General features: G+C 44.2%; 2 protein-coding genes across 2 annotated transcripts in view; one reads left to right on the top strand and one right to left on the bottom strand.

Annotated features, from left to right (window-relative positions):
* tgds (TDP-glucose 4,6-dehydratase) overlaps nucleotides 1-18,375 on the top strand; it is a 273,449-nt gene that overhangs the window by 67,158 nt on the left and 187,916 nt on the right. The gene's annotated exons all lie outside the window — the stretch shown is intronic.
* On the bottom strand, nucleotides 1,410-8,921 carry LOC308279934 (sodium/myo-inositol cotransporter-like; the record flags this gene model as incomplete). Its single annotated transcript, XM_080720155.1, has 6 exons — nucleotides 1,410-2,219; nucleotides 3,458-3,810; nucleotides 4,322-4,449; nucleotides 5,456-5,651; nucleotides 6,928-7,147; nucleotides 8,496-8,921. 6 exons carry the CDS (start codon nucleotides 8,919-8,921, stop codon nucleotides 1,410-1,412), a joined length of 2,133 nt encoding a protein of 710 aa, XP_080576281.1.

Below are 18,375 nucleotides of genomic sequence, written 5' to 3'. Positions count from 1 at the left end.
TGGAGCCGAGTCAGGCCGAGATTGAATGAAAGAGAACGCAACAACTGCACCAAATAGATAACGCCACACGATGGCACTAAAGATGCAGCATGTAATCTGATGCATTGGTAGTGAGAAGTTTATAACTCACTCACAGTCACAACAACACTGTATCAGTTAGATTGTTATTATTATCAAAGATATTATATTAACGTAACGTTTTGGTTAATGATTTACAATGGAGTTGTCATTGCGTGTTGTCATGCTCTGCAGAGCAAAATGGACACTCAAAGCAGAAAGATATAATGAACATCACATGCGACAGAAAACGATAGCATTAGCATTGGCTAGCCAAAGAAGAAGGAATAAAAAGATGGATTTATTTGTATTTACAAACTGTCCGCATTGACTTACTGGTCTGGGAAAAGATCATTTTTTGACGAGAGGCACAGCGCCGCTGGGGCAACCATGGCGACGTCGTTAGGTAAGAAAACCGTCTCATACAACTCTTAATATAATAACGTTGGCATTCTTTCATTTCGGGGCCACAGGTTTGGGTCTCGGATCTCTCGTTCTGCTCGGGTATCGGATCTAATTTTTCTAATAACAGGTGGGGCCGTTCGGATCGGATCCATCATGTCTCGGGGCTGCTCGGGTAACGGTTCTCAAATTCCAAATGATAGACGGGGCAATATGGGTCCGGGTCCATTTCCCCCGGGTCTTTTTGGGTTCGGGTAGTTCAAATTGGACCCGTGAAGACCTCTACCTCAGACGTATATTTCCATCCATGCCGGCTTATCCTAGCCCCATATAGAACCTCACCCGTCGCTGCATCCTGTTGTGCTCCCAGATGAGGCGAGACGAGAAAACACTTTTCCCGAAATTGTATACAAAAAGTAACGGTAGTTCCACGCTCCCAGACTATGGTTTCCCATCCCAGGGTAAATAAAACATGCACTACGGCGTTGGGAAAACGGTTTAAATCACTTATTTAGAGTCATTAAATTCGGGAAAAGCCCCCGGCGTAGTCTCGCGTGGCCAGACTGTTGCCTCACGCGATTTGCAAATGCTCCCTGGCTAGGCAAGACTACAGTACTGGCAACTGCCGCCAGGGGAGTTCCGGTTGAATGGGAAAAGTTTACAAAACGAACAATTTAAGCGGTTGTTTCAAGCCGTGTGAGGTTGAGGGTGAGGTTCTATATGGGGGCTAGCCTTATCCATAAACATTTTAAAATAGTTTAACTAGCCGGTCTACATAGACACGTTGTGAGCTTGTATTTGAGCTATGTATTTTTCAAAATAGTAAAAAAAAAGGCAAAGAAGTTAAGGGGTAAGGCATTGACGAAAATAGGGCCCATGTCAGTCTACAAGCAGAAAGACATCCCTGAGGTCTGGCGTGACGTCGAGTCTACAGGGAGAAGACGTTCCTTCTACAAGGAGAAGTAGACGAAGAGGAACACGCACACGGAGCAGACCAGCACCAGGCCCACGTTGAGGACCGCCGACGTTCCCGGGGGTTCGTGGAGCAGCTCGTCCACCATCGCCTCCTGCTCCCGAGCCGAGAGCGTGGGGGGCTCCGCCGGCCCGCCCTTCACGCCGCAGAGCCTCCCCAGAGCCGCCCTCGCTCCCCTGCCTCTCCCCTCACCGAAGCAGCGGTCGGTGCAGTCGCCTTCCTCCTCCCCGAGCCCCTCTGTCGTCGAGTGGTGGCCATTTTGGATTTGGACCCGGGATTCGGCGCCGTTCGGCAAGACCGTTTGTCCGTCCAGGGCAGGGCTACCGTCTTTGCTGAGCTCAGAGCCGTTCTTTATGGGATGTTTCGGGGTCAGACTCCTCGTCTCGTTTCCGCCTCTGTCCTCGTCCTGCCGTCGCAGCCGCGCCGCCCTCTTCCTCTGACGCAGCCCCCACAGGGTGGTGGTCCTGACCTGCTGGTCACTAGGGGGCGCCGTGCAGAGGCTCACTGCCACCGCCACCCCGCCAGTCACCCAGAACAGCACGACCGCCACGTACATGAAGTGGACCCTGAGGAACGCCGGCCGCTCGTCCGCCTGGTCGCAGCGCGGCTCGTGGTAGACGAAGGCCAGCGCCAGCCGGGCGCCGCCGAGCGCCAGGCCCGCCATGGCGCCCCAGAAGGCGCCCGTCTCGTTGCAGCGGCGCCACAGCACGCCGAGCAGGAAGAGGGCGGCGATGGGCGGCGTCAGGTAGTCGGACACCTCCTGGATGTAGTAGAACATCTGGCCGCCCTGCATGTAGGGATGGAACTCGTTAATTTTTAGAGACGTGCCGATTGATCGGTGAGAGATGGCGATCGGCCGATAATGCCTCTATCGGCTTTGATCGGTATCGGCTTTGCCTCCATCGCCTTAGATCAGCTATTTTCACAATATTTATCTGTGGGACTGAATGTAACCTCGGCTTCAACTCCTACAAGTTGAATTGGATACTAAAGGACCTCGGCTCCGCCTGCAATCTCCTGATGTTTATACTTAACATACAATGTAAATGTTTTGTAAGAAGAATCATTAAATATATAAATGCTGCTACAGTAACACAATAAATGGAATGTATGGATTTGACGCTGTGATCGGGAATATCGGTATCGGCAGATACTGATTCCAGTTGATCGGTGATCGGTATCGGCCCAAAAAATTGCAATCTCTATTATTTTTTATTGATGATGAGCACGCTATCGATCCTGCTTATTGAGCTGGGCTTTTATCGAGCCCGCTATTGAGCGTTTTCTAATATTTTGTGGAAAGGTGTTTGACGACAAATTCTGAACAGAACGGTATCTTTTTTTATTGGCCAGTTGTTGTGACTGTGAGATTGTGGCAGACCACCATCTATGAAGATGACAATTGACAAAAGTAACATTGATTATCATAAAATATCATTAAAACAATCATTCATTAGTGTGCAACAAGTGCCAAATGTCTTTATATTATGAATAGTAGGCCTACTGTCTAATGTTTTGATCGCCTCTTGTCTTGATTGATTAAACATGACGTCATGGGCCGCTATGCTCGATATCAAGCTTGATAAGCCCAAAGCTTATTGATACCGGGTACTCAATACATTTGTTATCGAGTTTCTAGAGCAGTGTTTCTCAACCTTTTTTCTGCATGGGCACACTTTTCATGTCCCAAGAATCCATGGGCACACCAACATAATACGGAGGTGTAAATATCGTCACTGTCGGGAAGAAACCTTGTATCTCTTCGCAAAGTAAAGCCCTGCTTCATCATACAAGGCTGTTGCACAACAGTAGTGAAAACAGCAGATCTACAAGCACACAACGCCTCGCACCGCAAGGCGTTGTGTGCTTGTAGATCGGCTGTTTTAAAATGATAAATACAATACTGGCTTTCAAGCAGTTTCAAGGGGCACACTTGACCCTTCTCAGGGGCACACCAAAGGTCCCCAGGCACAGTGGTTGAGAAACACTGTTCTAGCGGGCCCTTGTTTCCAGCTCCACCCCTACCTGCATGGCTACGATGACGGGCACCCAGGCGATGCTGATGACCACCATGAGCACCACGAACAGCCGCCCCACCATCAGCAGCTCCCCGGCGGAGGCCCGCGGGCCCCGCAGCGTCCCGTACACGTCCAGGGTGAAGATGGTGCTGGCCGAGTTGAAGATGGAGTCCAGGTCGCTCATGAGCGCCGCGATCATCACGGCCATCATGAGTCCGCGGAGGCCCGCGGGCATCATGCGCATGACCAGCCGCGGGTACGCCACGTTGGTGCAGCCCGCCGCCGAGCCACACACCGCCGTGCAGTGCTCGGGACCCAGGCACGCCAGGTCGTCAGCGAAGAGGATCCTGGCGATCATCCCTACGTATATGAACATATAGGGACGGAGAATAAATGAACTTTTTTTACAATGTATGAAACCTAGCTCTGGTACACCCAAAGAATACCAGTCAATTCGCCAAAAATCCAACTCGCCAAATCAACATGCTAGGACACCTCGCCAATGAGCAGGGTTGTCAACATTGGTCTGTCAGTCCAGGAGAATCCAGGAGATTTATTTTTTAGGGGGCGCGGAACTCCCCAACAGGGGTCTGGTGGTCCTCCCGACAAAACTTCTTAACAGATATATATTTTCCTGTGTTCTGTTGTATTTTGTGCATGTTTGATCAATCATCCTGGCGAATCCAGGAGCATTGACAAGCCTGCCCATGCAATTATGAGCGTGGACAATTTGGCGAGTTGGATTTTTAGCGAAGTGACCGGTTACCCACCCAAAAGCCAAGCATCTTAATTTAATAGTTGGTAGTAATTGTTGTTATTGCATAATTTAATAAAAAATAACATTACAGTATAAATTGACAATCCTATTTACCTGGGATGACGATAATGAACATGGGCAGGATTTTGAGGAAGCCGCCAGTGAGGGTGGAACCCTTGGCATGGGCGATGTTTTTAGCTGCCAGGACCCTCTGCACGATAACCTGGTCTGCACACCAGTACCTACAGTAGCAAGCACAACATTACTGGTCTGCACACCAGTACCTACAGTAACAGCAGCAAACACAACACCACCATTACAAACACCTTTCATACAACATCACATACCGCTGTTGCATCCACGACCAGGCAAACGATACAGGAGCATCATGAGCAATAGCACCAGACTTTTGGGCGGTTTCTATCTAGCAGCAAACAATCTTCCACCCTTGGCTTTCAATGATTCAGTCTGAGAGTTGGTGTTTCCACTAGTCAGCAGAGTTTGGGATATAAGAGCGCTCTGGGTAATGTCTTCATTAAGGGGCGAAGACATTAGGGACATGAGGCCAGCAGCACTCTGCTTGTGTACAAGTAGGCCATGTGTGGCCTGCTTGAGTGTGAGGCACAAGTTGGCACCTCGACAGAGTGCAGTTCTAGTTAAATATTATTGTTTTTTTTACAGAATCAAACATTTTATGGTCACGATTCACCAGGAGCCTGGATGGCTTGATTCTAGGCTTAAAAAATAATTGATATAAATATTTTTGGAAATCTCTATGGGAGAAATGAAATGTGCCACTGCTATATGCCCTACACTACAGTATATGTTACAGTACCAGATGGAGGCAGGGGTCAGGCCCAGTAGGAACCCATGTATAGGCTGTCAAATGTGTATTTATCCTACTTATATTCAACTTTGTAGAACTTATATTCTAAATAAATCTTGCTTCTGGAACGAAATATTTTGAGATGGGGGTCCGTGGCCAAATACATATATTGGGGGTCCCGCACATGAAAAGGTTTGAGCACCACTGACATAGAAACATAGGATTTTTTTTTTTTTTTTTTTAACCTTAGAAGGATTTGAAATATTCAAAGACTTGCACACATTTTGACGATTTTTTCAAAAATAGCAGATCTACAAGCTCACAGCGCGGCACTCGGTGCCGCGCTGTGAGCTTGTATATCTGCTATTTTTCAATAGTTAAAGTACCCAGGGCCCAGAATGTGGTGCGACACCCCTGCATACCAGATAGAGGCAGGGGTCTGGCCCAGGAGGAAGGCTGGCCACGGGAGGTCCGGGTCGGACGGACCCCTGAGGATCTTCAGAGCGTCTGCTTTGGGCTGGTTCTTGTCCAGGCAGGTTGGACTGTAGGTCAGGTTGGGTGAGGACAGCAGGATGGCCGTGACATTGGGGCTGGCCTCCATGTATTTGGTCATCACACCTTTAAACCCATTGAAACACATTGAAACCCATTGAAACACATTGAAACCCATTGAAACACATTGAAACCCATTGAAACACATTGAAACACATTGAAACACATTGAAACCGAGGGAAGCATAATGTTGTCATTTTAGATTTTACCTACATGTCGTAGCTGTCGGGTGGAAACCACACGCTTATCGCCATATTCCAACTTTAATATAGCCCAATTAAAATTAAAATTAATTTATAATATAATCAATTAATGACATACTTGATCATACTACAACGTCACACAGAAAGCATATCAAAAGTAACAGATACACGATTGTGCTTGTAGTTCTGCTACTTTTGCTCAGTGGTGGAAAAAGTACTCACATTTTGTACTTGAGTAAAAGTATCAATACTGCACTGTAGATGTACTCTGTTACAAGTAAATGTCCAGAATTCAAAATGTACTTGAGTAAAAGTATGAAAGTATTGGCATCAAAATGTACTTAAAGTACCAAAAGTAAAAGTACTAAATGTTTGAAAATAGCCCATCTACAAGCTCACAGACGCGTTGTGAGCTTGTAGATCTGCTATTTTCAAATAGCCTAGGTATAAAATAGGGCTAAAGTGGTCCTTGCATGTTTTATAATATTATAATTTATATCTGCAAAGTAATTCGTAACTAAAGTTTTCAAAAATTGTAGTGGAGTAAAAGTACAATATTTGGAATCGAGATGTAGTGGAGTAGAAGTAAAAGTATTGTAAATTGGAAATACTCAAGTAAAGTACAAATAGCTCAAAAGTGTACTTAAGTACATTACTTAAGTAAATGTACTTGGTTACTTTACACCACTGCTTTTGCTACTTGGATCCTGAAAAGTAACATCGGCCACAGTCTTAATGGGATAAAATATAAAATCATCTCAAATATATTATGATCATTTAATTATATTGAATAATTATACCCTATTTTAAGGCTGCTGTGACCCCACAAAATAATCATTTGAACAGGGGACTTGTTCGGCTTGGTAGTTGGTACCACAGATAACTATTGTGAAAATAGCCAATCTACAGAGCTTGTAGAACTGCTATTTTCACAATCATTGCCTCTTATATTATTTGACAATTTGGCAAATGTTTGACCTGTTGTTATAGTTTTTCTTTTCTTTAGTTTTTTTTTTCTTGTATCAAAAAGGCCTTAAGAGTCCTTAAATTGCCACGTCACTGTCACGTGGGGACCCCCCTGGGGACCCCCAGGCCCACAGGTTGAGCTCTATAGTGAGAAATGAAACAAACATAAAGACCTTCCAGTCCTCCCACTTCATAGAGGCTGATCCCGCTGAGGCAGAGTGCTCCGGCGATCATCAGCGCGGCCTGCAGCGTGTCGGTGTAGATGACGGCCACCAGGCCGCCCGTCACCGTCAGCACCGCCGTCATGCTGATCAGCAGGATGATGGACAGGTACAGGTCCCACCCCAACGACTCACGGATGAACAGCGCCCCGGCGTACAGGTCCACAGACACCTGGAGGCATAGAGATCTTTATACATTTTTTTATCCAAGGTGCTTTACTGCAGGGACATGCTGGGCCCCTGATTCAGCCCGGGAAAAAGAGTTGGAGAGGCCCTCATTGCGTGCTATAGAGAGAGATCTCTCTCTATAGCGCTGCTGCTGCTACTCAAAGATTTGCCATTTCAGATCATAACAAGTGACAAGCCAGTGGGGCAATTACATGAGTTATATTTCGTCGTTGTCGGGTGGAAACCTTGTACGTCCAAAACCGTTTGTTTGTAACTAGTGAAAACAGCCGATCTACAAGCACACATCCCTGCTTTACAGAGATTGTCCATTACATTCACCCATTCATTCACACACACATTCACACACCGATGGCGGAGGAAACCATGCAAGGCACCAACCTGCTCACCGGGAGCAACTAGGGTTTCAGAGTCTTGCTCAAGGACTCTTCCGCACTAACTCTGGGGGAGCCCGGGATCGAACTGGGAACCCTCCGTGTTCTAAAGACGGTTTATCTACCCCTGAGCCACTGCCGCCCCAATTACTGTATACTACCTGAGTACACATACTTAAATGAATGATGACATAGACAGACTTTTTGAATATAAATGAACCTTGGATTTCATTCACCTGTTTGATTCCCATTGCTGTACATTCCTCCAAACACAGCTGATTTTAATTACAGAGCGAGTCCATTTTGAATGTCATTCAGGATGACGTCCAAACTATGTATTACTCATTGTAAACTTAATGAGCACAATAGAATATGTATCTGTAAACATTATAGGTTAGAATAATAAGCAACTTGGTAACAAACATTCTGCACAAGAGGCAGCCTGGTCGTGTCTCTCTGCCTTGCTAATGATGGCTACAAACAAAACATTAGGCATCACATGACTCAGATTTTACGTTCCATCGCCTGAAGGGCTGGTCCCTTCTGATTGGTTCAGAAACACACGGGCTTGCGTTTCCGACAGAAACTTCAAAATAAAATGCACAAAATAGCCATTTCACTGGATCTTTAAAGAGAAAGGGATTTTGGGGGTGTACTATCCCTTTAAAGGGGGCCTGTCGCCTAAAGGTTACTGTCACAGAATCATCTTAAAAAACAAGTTAATATTTTTATGATGTCATTGTGGGGATGCGCAATTATAAGCCAATAAAATTAATTGTCTGTATAGCCTGACTGTATGACTACTTACTGTACTGGTCAGCTGTTGTTGGGCAGATTACACTGAGACAGTTTCAGACTCCACACTGGAGAGAGACCACATGACCTACTGTATCATACTATTATAATTTCGGGGCTGACAGCGGACCTTTAAGTTTAACTCATACCTTCCCACCAACCCACCTTGGTGAAGATGTAGAGCAGCAGCGACAGCGCGGCGAAGTACACCTTGATCCTGCGTCCGCCGTAGCGGCGGCCCAGGTACTCGGGCATGGTGTAGACGCCGCAGTGCACGTAGACGGGCAGGAACACCCAGCCCAGCAGCTGCAGCAGCAGCAGCGCGTTGAACTCCCAGGCGGCCACGGCCAGCCCGCTGGCGGCGCCCGAGCCCGCCAGGCCGATGAAGTGCTCGCTGCCAATGTTGCTGACGAAGAGCGAGGCGCCCACCGCCGCCCAGCCCATGGAGCGTCCGGCCAGGAAGTAGCCGCTGAGCGTGCCGCGGTGGCGGCTGGACGTGCGCCGCACGGCCACGAAGCCCACGGCGAGCACCAGCGCGAAGTAGAGCGCCACCACCAGGATGTCCCACGCCTCCATTTGGGCGGCAGCCATTTTTTTCCGTTGTTTTTATAGCGGTTTTTATATTGTTCTTTATAGATTGAATATTCGTTAAAAATGTAAAATATATAATACAGATTTCTAAAATTCCAACATGGGTAAAATTCGAATTTATAAAAGTATTTAAATGTATAAAATTCAAATTGCAGATTTATACAAATTCTACTTACAAATGTGCAGGATTCGGTGATGTTACGTGAACAACACTCAATTGAAATTCAAAGTACTCTTGGTTTTGTTTCGATGCTTTGTTTTCTGTGTATTCTATATTTTATGATTTATCATGTCTGAATGTTTTCTTCCCTCGCTTATCTTCAGCAGCTAAATCTGTGAGTAGAGCCGCTGTCATGTCTCATGTGAATGAAACAACATCTTTAGATCAAAGCAGAGGACAGCCTGGATATTTCCTCTCATCTCAAGCTTCAAATGCTATGAAGACTAGAGCGGGTCTTCTTCAGCGATATGAAAAAGCATACAAAATATATAGGCCTATTATATATATATATATATATATAAATATTTCTTATAGTGATAAAATATGAATGGCATTCAAATATGAATCTCCTGCGTATTTGGAGCTATAGAAATAGGATCGGTTCAGGTTGTAGTTTTGCAGCGGTGCATCATGGGTAGGTTCTGATGGACAGAGACACTCTGAAAGGGACAGTGGGACACCTGGGTGGGAACGCACGCACGCACGCACGCACGCACGCACGCACGCACGCACGCACGCACGCACGCACGCACACACACACACACACACACACACACACACACACACACACACACACACACACACACACACACACACACACACACACACACACACACGCGCGCAGAGAATGATTAGTCTATACATTACGTTGTTGTCGGGTGAAAACCTTGTATGTCCAAAACCGTTCGTTTACTACTGGTCTACAAGATACACTACACCACTAAGATATCCATGTACCTGTCAAACTACTGGTCTACAAGATACACTACACCACTAAGATACCCATGTATCTGTCAAACTACTGGTCTACAAGATACACTACACAACTAAGATACCCATGTATCTGTCAAACTACTGGTCTACAAGATACACTACACAACTAAGATACCCATGTACTTGTCAAACTACTGGTCTACAATATACACTACCACTAATATAGCCTACCCATGTACCAGGCTGTCAAACTACTGGTCTACAAGATACTAAGTTACCCATGTACCTGTCAAACTACTGGTCTACAAGATACACTACAATGAGTTACCCATGTACCAGGCTGTCAAACTACTGGTCTACAAGATACACTACACAACTAAGATACCCATGTATCTGTCAAACTACTGGTCTACAAGATACACTACACAACTAAGATACCCATGTACCTGTCAAACTACTGGTCTACAAGATACACTACACCACTGAGTTACCCATGTACCAGGCTGTCAAACTACTGGTCTACAAGAACGTCAAAGACTTCCAAAACACCAGAGGCAGCTCCACTAATCATGTTCAACCCAAATTTGGCACAAATTAACAAAGGCTTAAATTCATTCTCCTGCTATGCCACACACATGTGGAAGGCCCTACCAACGGCCTTAAAGGAGTGGAAATCCCGACTCCTTTAAAACCGCTCTGAAAGAACACTTACAGGAGGCTGCAACTCAAAAGTGGCCCCAATAAAGCCAATAAAGTATTTAATCAATCAAAAAAATCAATCAATCAAAGCTGCATAAATCTGTATAAACTAATGTTAAAAAGTTTGTTATCCTTACCTCCCCCTGACATTTGTTATGATATCTTCTGCGTAGTACTGTGTTCTATCTGTCTGTAATTCAATCTTAGGCCTATATGAGTAAAACAAATTGAAACAAGCCATAGACTTGTTTTGGGAGCATTATTTTTGTTAACCTTGTACCAATGAACTGTACCGTCATGAAACTGTACCTTTTCCTATGCAAACTTCTAATAAATACTTCAATCAATCAACCAATCAATCAATCAAAACGTAGGCCTACCTCCCGTAAGAGTTCAAGTGGCTTGCTGCATCTCATAGAAGCTCATGTCTGGAACATTCAGACAAGGCACTGCACAGACCATTAGAGTTGTGCCTTGCAGAATCCTCCTCCTACTAAAAGAAGAGAGCAATGATGCTGTGACGGTAAAGGTAGGCTACACCACACCCAGACCAAATATAGCTGTCATTTACCACGGGTAATTATTAATTTAGCTTCCCTTTCCCACAGGGAACCATTAGGCCTATACCACCACTCACGTGTCTATGTGTTAAAGTTTTCAAAGTTTCAAGAGAAGACCCGTATCCTCTGGAAATACTGAAGAGAGAGACAGAGAGAGAGAGAGAGAGAGAGAGAGAGAGAGAGAGAGAGAGAGAGAGAGAGAGAGAGAGAGAGAGAGAGACACTATGACCTACTGTGTTCCTAATATGATTGCCTACTAATCTAATAAATACCTGATATACTCATTACAGTAATTTCATTTTTACTGTTACAAATGATCACATTTGAAATGAGCTATGAGCCCTGAGTAGTACTGACATAGGGGCCTAAATGGTTCTGCATTCTCTGCACGTTAAACCTTAGTTTTTGATACCATGCCCTTCCCCCTGGTGCCACCATCAGGCCAAACACTCAAGTGAGCAAATTATAGAGGGGGTCTGAAGGCCTGAGGTCCATTTTCTACCAAAGAAAACGTTGGTTCTAGAACTGTCTCTGTTCTAGATACTTAGATGCTTTTCATGTCCATGTTTAGGTTCCACTTCTGAAACTGTCAGTGTTCTGGACCAATTCATTGTCAGTGGAAACTGGTTCAATATTAGGTGGGATAAAAGGAACTGAACTGGTTCAACCCCAGTGGAAAAGGGGCCTGCCTGTAGTGTGTTATTGCCTGTGTTAGTATTTGTTTACTGTTGCGTAAAAAACGAATGTTGCACAATGTGCAAAATATAATAGGGGTCCCGATCCTGTCAGCTTGTTGATGCAGAGGGTCCGGGAACCTGTTTTGTTTTCTCTCTCCATCAACTGCACTGCAAGACAACCTCATGATGACTTTATCAGTAATCCACTGTGTCCTCTAATGGACAGCTGTTTGAAACGTTCGCACTTTTTTTTACTAAATGCACATAATGGGCAAATTCTCTGCACCACTTCACGCATGCACGTGCACAGCTGTGTGTGTGCACTGTGTTACTTATAAACCTTACTGTACATGCACTGTGCGAGTGACACACACCTGACGACTGTTAGCGGTGTAATTATTAGCCATTAGCGCTGCTAACGAGGCCCACACATGGGTCAGGCAGGCTTTCTGCGTGAGCACCGTGATTCTGCACTTTTACACAAACTGTATATTTGGCCTCGGGCCAGTCTGTGTTTACGCCCGTATAGCCAATCAGGGACCAGCATTCTTGGTGCGTCACCATCAGCAGCCAATGAGGGACCAGCATTCTTGGTGACCAACAATAAGTGTGACCTGATATATAAATAACAAGGCGCAAGTTGGCACCTCGACAGAGTGCCAACTTGCCCACCCACATACAAGTAGGCCATACGTGGCCACGAGTGCACTAGGTGCAAGTTGGCACTTCGACAGAGACCAGGGGCATAGTTCAGCCGATTTAAAATGACTCCAATACGGAAGTAAAACTTCCTATGATTGGCCGCTAGTTGCGCTGTTCCCCCCCCCCGGCCGATCGCGAAAAGAATTGTACTCCATTGGATCCCATTCATTTCCCCCTTTCATTTTCTAACCTTAATTAACATTTTCATGAATACTGTATGGTTCCTATCGCTAGTTAAAAATTGCCTTTCAATCACCATCATATTCGTTTTGTTGAAATGTGGTCCAATTTATTTTAAAATAAATGATAAAGTTGCGGGGGGGCGTGGCCAACTAAACTGATACCAGCTGGCTGTGTTCTTCTTCGTGTGCTGTATTTCGGGAGGCCAGACCACATTCTCCCATGTATCCCTGCGTTGCATGTGACCGTTGGCAGCCAATAGCATCTCTGATGCCTTTACAATTCTATGATGGCGACACCCATATTCCAAGGGGTAGAAAGGGCCATTTGCGCTGCATAGAAACCAATGGCTTCGCTTCGTCCATATTTTTCTACAGTCTAGCTCCAGACTCTATTCAGGAGGTAAGCCCATATAGAACCTCACCCTCCACTGCATACTGTTGTGCTCCGAGATGAGGTCCTCCGTGGATATCACCGGGCTGGGGTAGAATGCTTCCACGCCGAGGTAGATCACCCTTTTCCCAAAATTGTATCCAAAAAGTAAAGGTAGTTCCACACTCCCAGAGTATGATTTTCCATCCGCCGCTACATAAAACATACACAACGGCGTTGGGAAAACTGTTTAAATTGCTTATTTAGTCTCATTGAACCCGGAAAAGCCCCCGGCGGCAGGTGCCAGGTACTGCTCCCTTCCGGTTGTAGCAGAGTAGGTAGGGAATAGAATAGTAGAATAGTACTGGCAACTGCCGCCGGGGGAGTTCTGGTTGAATGGGAAAACTTGACACTGGCTGACAAAACAAGCGATTTAAGCGGCTGTTTCACGCCAAATAAAATAAATGGGGGGTGGGTGTTCACTGGGAGGAGTGATGACTACCTTCGCCTCTGGCCTCCTGAAAGGTGGACTTGAAAACAAAGGCGAAACACTAATTTGCATGTTGATCGCAACCTTAAGCTTACGGACGGCCCCACTAGCCATTGAGTCCTGCTGCCGACAGGAGTGCGGCGCTGTGAGCTTGTATATCTGCTATTTTTCAATATATATTTTTTTTAAGATTTGTTTTTGGGCTTTTTATGCCTTTATTCGATAGGACAGTAGACGGGGAGATGGGGAATGACATGTGGCAAAGGTCGTCCGGATCGGGAATCGAACCGGCGACGCCAGCAGGCATCATATCCTAGTATATGGTACGCGCCTTGACCACCAGGCCAGCGGGCACCCCTAATTTTCAATAGTTAAAGTTAAAATAATGCTTAATAATGTGTTCCCAGTCTAAATGGGTTAAACCCCCTCCTCCCCCTATGAAGAACATTCATGGGGCGTCCGCAGTGAATCCTTGTACCCAGGGCCCAGAATTTGGTGAGACACCCCTGAGCAGTGAGCACACAAACAAACAGGGTTTAAAAAGTAAAAGTTCAGAATCAGGTGTATCTGACTGACAGTTGGTTTGCTAACGTCGACGATATAACGGCGTATAATAAATGTACATTTCAACAACAATCACAGTCTTGTTCTTTTTCTCAGTATACTGGTAGTATTATTTAAATCTGGAGATCAGCTTAGGCCTCTTACGAGGTGGGCGTACATACATGTGTTTTTCCTTTGTGAGAAGAACACTCTCTCCATCAAAATGTTATTCAACAACATACGGGGGACATTTGAGCCGAAGCATCATGCTTTTTGTAGCTGAGCAGACAGCAAGGGTCGAAGGTCAAAGAAGGTCACGACTCATGGAACCCAACATGAATCATTAATTAGAACAGGGGTGGACAGCATTTTCTTCCAGGGGGCCATACTGACTGACTGAGGCCATGGCTACACGGAGCTGGATATTTCATATAGGGCCTATCCTTTTTTTTAAGATATCCACATAGAAAAATATCTAGGTCGGTAGGTCCACACGGAGCTGGATATTTCATATATCCCGGTTTTTCAGATATCCACATAGAAAAATATCCAGGTCCACACGACAAAGATATCTAGGTCTAACAAGCACACACACAGTAAAGTCTTCAGAGATATCCGGGTTCCCTGTCTACACGGATCCAGTGAATCGGATATTTTTCAATCTCTCCACTTATTTATCCGGTTTAAAAAATATCCAGCTTCGCAGCCGAAATATCCAGCTTCATGTGGCTGCAAGCCCCAACAGCACCAAAATGTCTAGCTTCAGAAATATCCAGCTACATGTAGCCGGCACCTGAGTGCCACACACTGAATAGAGCACCAAAGTCTGTCGTCATTTACACATCCTACATGCATTTCCCCTCCCCCATTCTGAATCCCCCATTTATTTTATTTTATTTTATTTTTTATTTTTTTGTATATCATGTCAAATAAGAACTCTGTATCAAAGATAACAATAAGAAGAATCAATTGGCGGCAAGAAAGCGCTAACGTCACTGCTACATCTTCACCAGAAACAGACTGCATCAAATATGAGTGGCTGACTTATCGCAAACCATACGGAGCTACCTCCCTGACAATATCGCAGAGACAGTTTGTTTTGGACGCCAATGCTTAGGCTATATGAGATGGTTTTAAAATTCTAATAAGCCATATATGCCTTAATACATTATAACTGCCCTCTGTTACAAAACATGAATACAAAACTATTGTATTTATTTTAGAAATAGTTAATCATTCATTCAATAGGGACCACTCCCGTCGCAAGTTGGTGATGTGTGGTCCAGCCCTATGGAATGTATGCGCGAATAAAAAGTATTTAAAATATTGTTTTGGTGCTCATATTAATCTTAGGAAGTATTATGTAGTATGTGTACTCACCTTTATTAGACACTAGAGGGCGCCACTATACTGTTGCTTAAACACAACCACTGGCTACTTATGCCCCAAATCCATTTTCCCAGATGTTTGGCTGCTTTTTTTCTGCCCTTCCTAAAATGCTACACCTATAAACGTAATCACTTGAAAATTAATAGCATTTTTTGCTTTAAATAAAAGTGTGGTGTATCATGGTGTTGCATGAAAAACAGTGGTGTAAGAGCATTTACTCAAGTAGGCATACTGTACTGAAGTGCACTTTTGAGAGTTTCTTACATTACCATACTCCACTACGTCTCAGAGGCAAATATTGTACTTTTTACCTACAGGGCTTTATTCAGCCCTATAGTAGGCCTAAGGGGCTTTTTGAAATCTTTAAACTCACAACGTGTCACATTTGTGACGCATTGTGAGCTTGTAGATCTGCTATTTTCAAATTAAGCATTTGTGCATACATTTGGAAACTTGTGAAATGGGAGAGTAGCCTATATACCGGTACTTCCAGTACTTAAGTACATTTTAATGTCAATACTTTAGTACTTTTACTCAAGTACATTTTAAATACCAGACTTGTATTTGTAACAGAGTATTTCTACATTGTGGTATTGGTACTTTACTTTTACTTAAGTACAAAATGTGAGTACTTCTTCCACCACTGGAACTTTTAAAGGTGATACACCATGAAAATTCACTTTTCCTATTTTAAAACCTTTTTTTGGGGTCCCACTAGCACCTTCTATCCTCACAAAGTCCCATTTCAGACCGCTGTGTCTTTCTCTGGTTTTGGGAAGGTGGAGGTTAAAAGCATCCCACGGGTTCTCAAAACAGGCTGTCCAGATTTGCTGCCGTTTGTGACGTCATAAACGTCCATTTTTTAAGTTGAAGTTCAGGCCAAAGGTGGTACTGCAGCTGAAAATGCTCTGAGAGCCATTCAAAAATGAGAGGCTCTCTATTCAGGAGTGGTAATTTAGCATCAAACCTTTTGAAAAACGTTTTTGGGACATAAACAATATGACATAAATACTTTTTAAATGCATGGTGTATCACCTTTAAGGTTCACTTCGAAACAAGCAGGGCTCTCGATCAACATAAAATTCAGTCAATTAATCAAACAATCAATCAATCAATCGATGCGATCTGAGCACCGACTCCTGAATCGCTGCTCCACACTCTATATCTAACATCAGGGTCTAGAGCTCTACAGTGTTGTTAGCTCTAAACCCTCCAGTCCACACTCTGTTATCTAACATCAGGGTCTAGAGCTCTAGTGTTGTGATCAGGGTCTTCTAGAGCGGTGGTTCTCAACCTTTTCAGGCCACGACCCCCAAAATAATCATATTTTAAAATGACAAAATAAACATTGGCCAAATTGTCAAATATGGGCAGAAATTGTGAAAATAGCCGATCAACATGCTCACACATTTTCACAATAGAACTGTGTTATACAAAATGTAATGCCTCAACTGTTAGTGCTCGTCACAGTCGTCAGGGTGGCTGGTGGGTGGGGGGTCCCCAGTTCAAATATGATTATTTTGGGGGTCGCGGCCTGAAAAGGTTGAGAACCAATGATTTAGAAGGCATTTTTGGGTTAAAGTTAGTTGACAGAAGAATGTAAGAAACCCGAGCTGTCCATCAAATTTACATAAACAAAAAGAAAACAAAACAAAACATGAAAGACACGTTAACCACAGGTTTAAACATAATTACAGCGATACCCCTGGGAAACACCACGTGCGTGCACATCAGGATCACACACTTTTTGACCAATTGTTATTTTGCTTTTCGTGCAAATCACTGAGGCCACTCGGTGCAGATTACAAACTCTGTCAGGCAGAAACCATGCAGGGCTGTTCCTGTTGTCCTATGAAATTAAGAGCACTACAGACTAGGGGTCTTCAAAGTTTTCAGGCCAAGGACCCCTTAGTTGAGAGAGACATGAGACAGGGACCCCCACAATCTGTTCATAGATTTCATATAATTTCATCGTTTGACAGCACCATCGTCAGTGTATTTTGGATTCATGTCAATTTGTGTTTTCAGATATTTAACCACTTGAGCCGTCAATACCTAATAAACTTGACCTTTCACTCTGTACTTAGTCTGCTCTTTTTCCCCCTCTACACCAAAGCTCTTTGCCGAAAATAGACGATCTACACACTAAAAACGGCTGGGTTGAAAATAACCCGATCTGGGTTGTATTATAACCCACCCCTGGGTAACTATTGGACCTACCCAACAGTAGTAAATCTTACACAGCAAAATGGGTAGGTCCTTTCTACCCAGCACCATAGTAAGATATTCTACCACATCCTGGGTAGAATTTTTTACTCAGCTCTGGGTCAACCACTATTATTTACTATATATTTTACCCACATGTGGGAAGTATATTTTACTCATCGTAAATGACCATGCTTATATTCTTTGACATTAACATAAGATAAGATTTGTTTCAGGGTTTTTTTCTCAGATAATTTGTTCCAAGTATAGCAATAAACATAAAGGTACATAATTGTAAATTATGCAACAATGTTGAATAGCAATAATCAGAGAAGTTTCGTGTAGATCAACATAATAACCTCAAATGTATCATGAGTTCTTCTCTTTCAGAACAGCAGGGGGAGGGAGCTCAAGCATAAGCTAGCAGCCTAGCAGTTACGGTTAGGGTTTTGGCTCAAATACTGACAAATGAAATTCTGACATATGACAGTCAGCTTGATACATTTAGCATTTTAGCTACCAAAAGCTTAGAAAATATCCCTGAAAACCTAGAGAAATGCTTTTCCCAGCATGCTTTGCATACCAGGTGACCAACTTAAGTTTAAAACTACCCATACTGAGTAAAACAATTTTACTCAGCAGCTGGGTAATGTATGAGCTGTACAAAACAACCCATTATACATGTTACAGGATGTTTGGGTAA

The sequence above is a fragment of the Nannobrachium achirus genome (assembly GCF_963921795.1).
Source record: "Nannobrachium achirus genome assembly, chromosome: 24".
Lineage (NCBI taxonomy): Eukaryota > Metazoa > Chordata > Actinopteri > Myctophiformes > Myctophidae > Nannobrachium > Nannobrachium achirus.
Note: the sequence above shows the minus strand (reverse complement) of the source record. Positions and strands in the feature narration are given on the sequence as shown.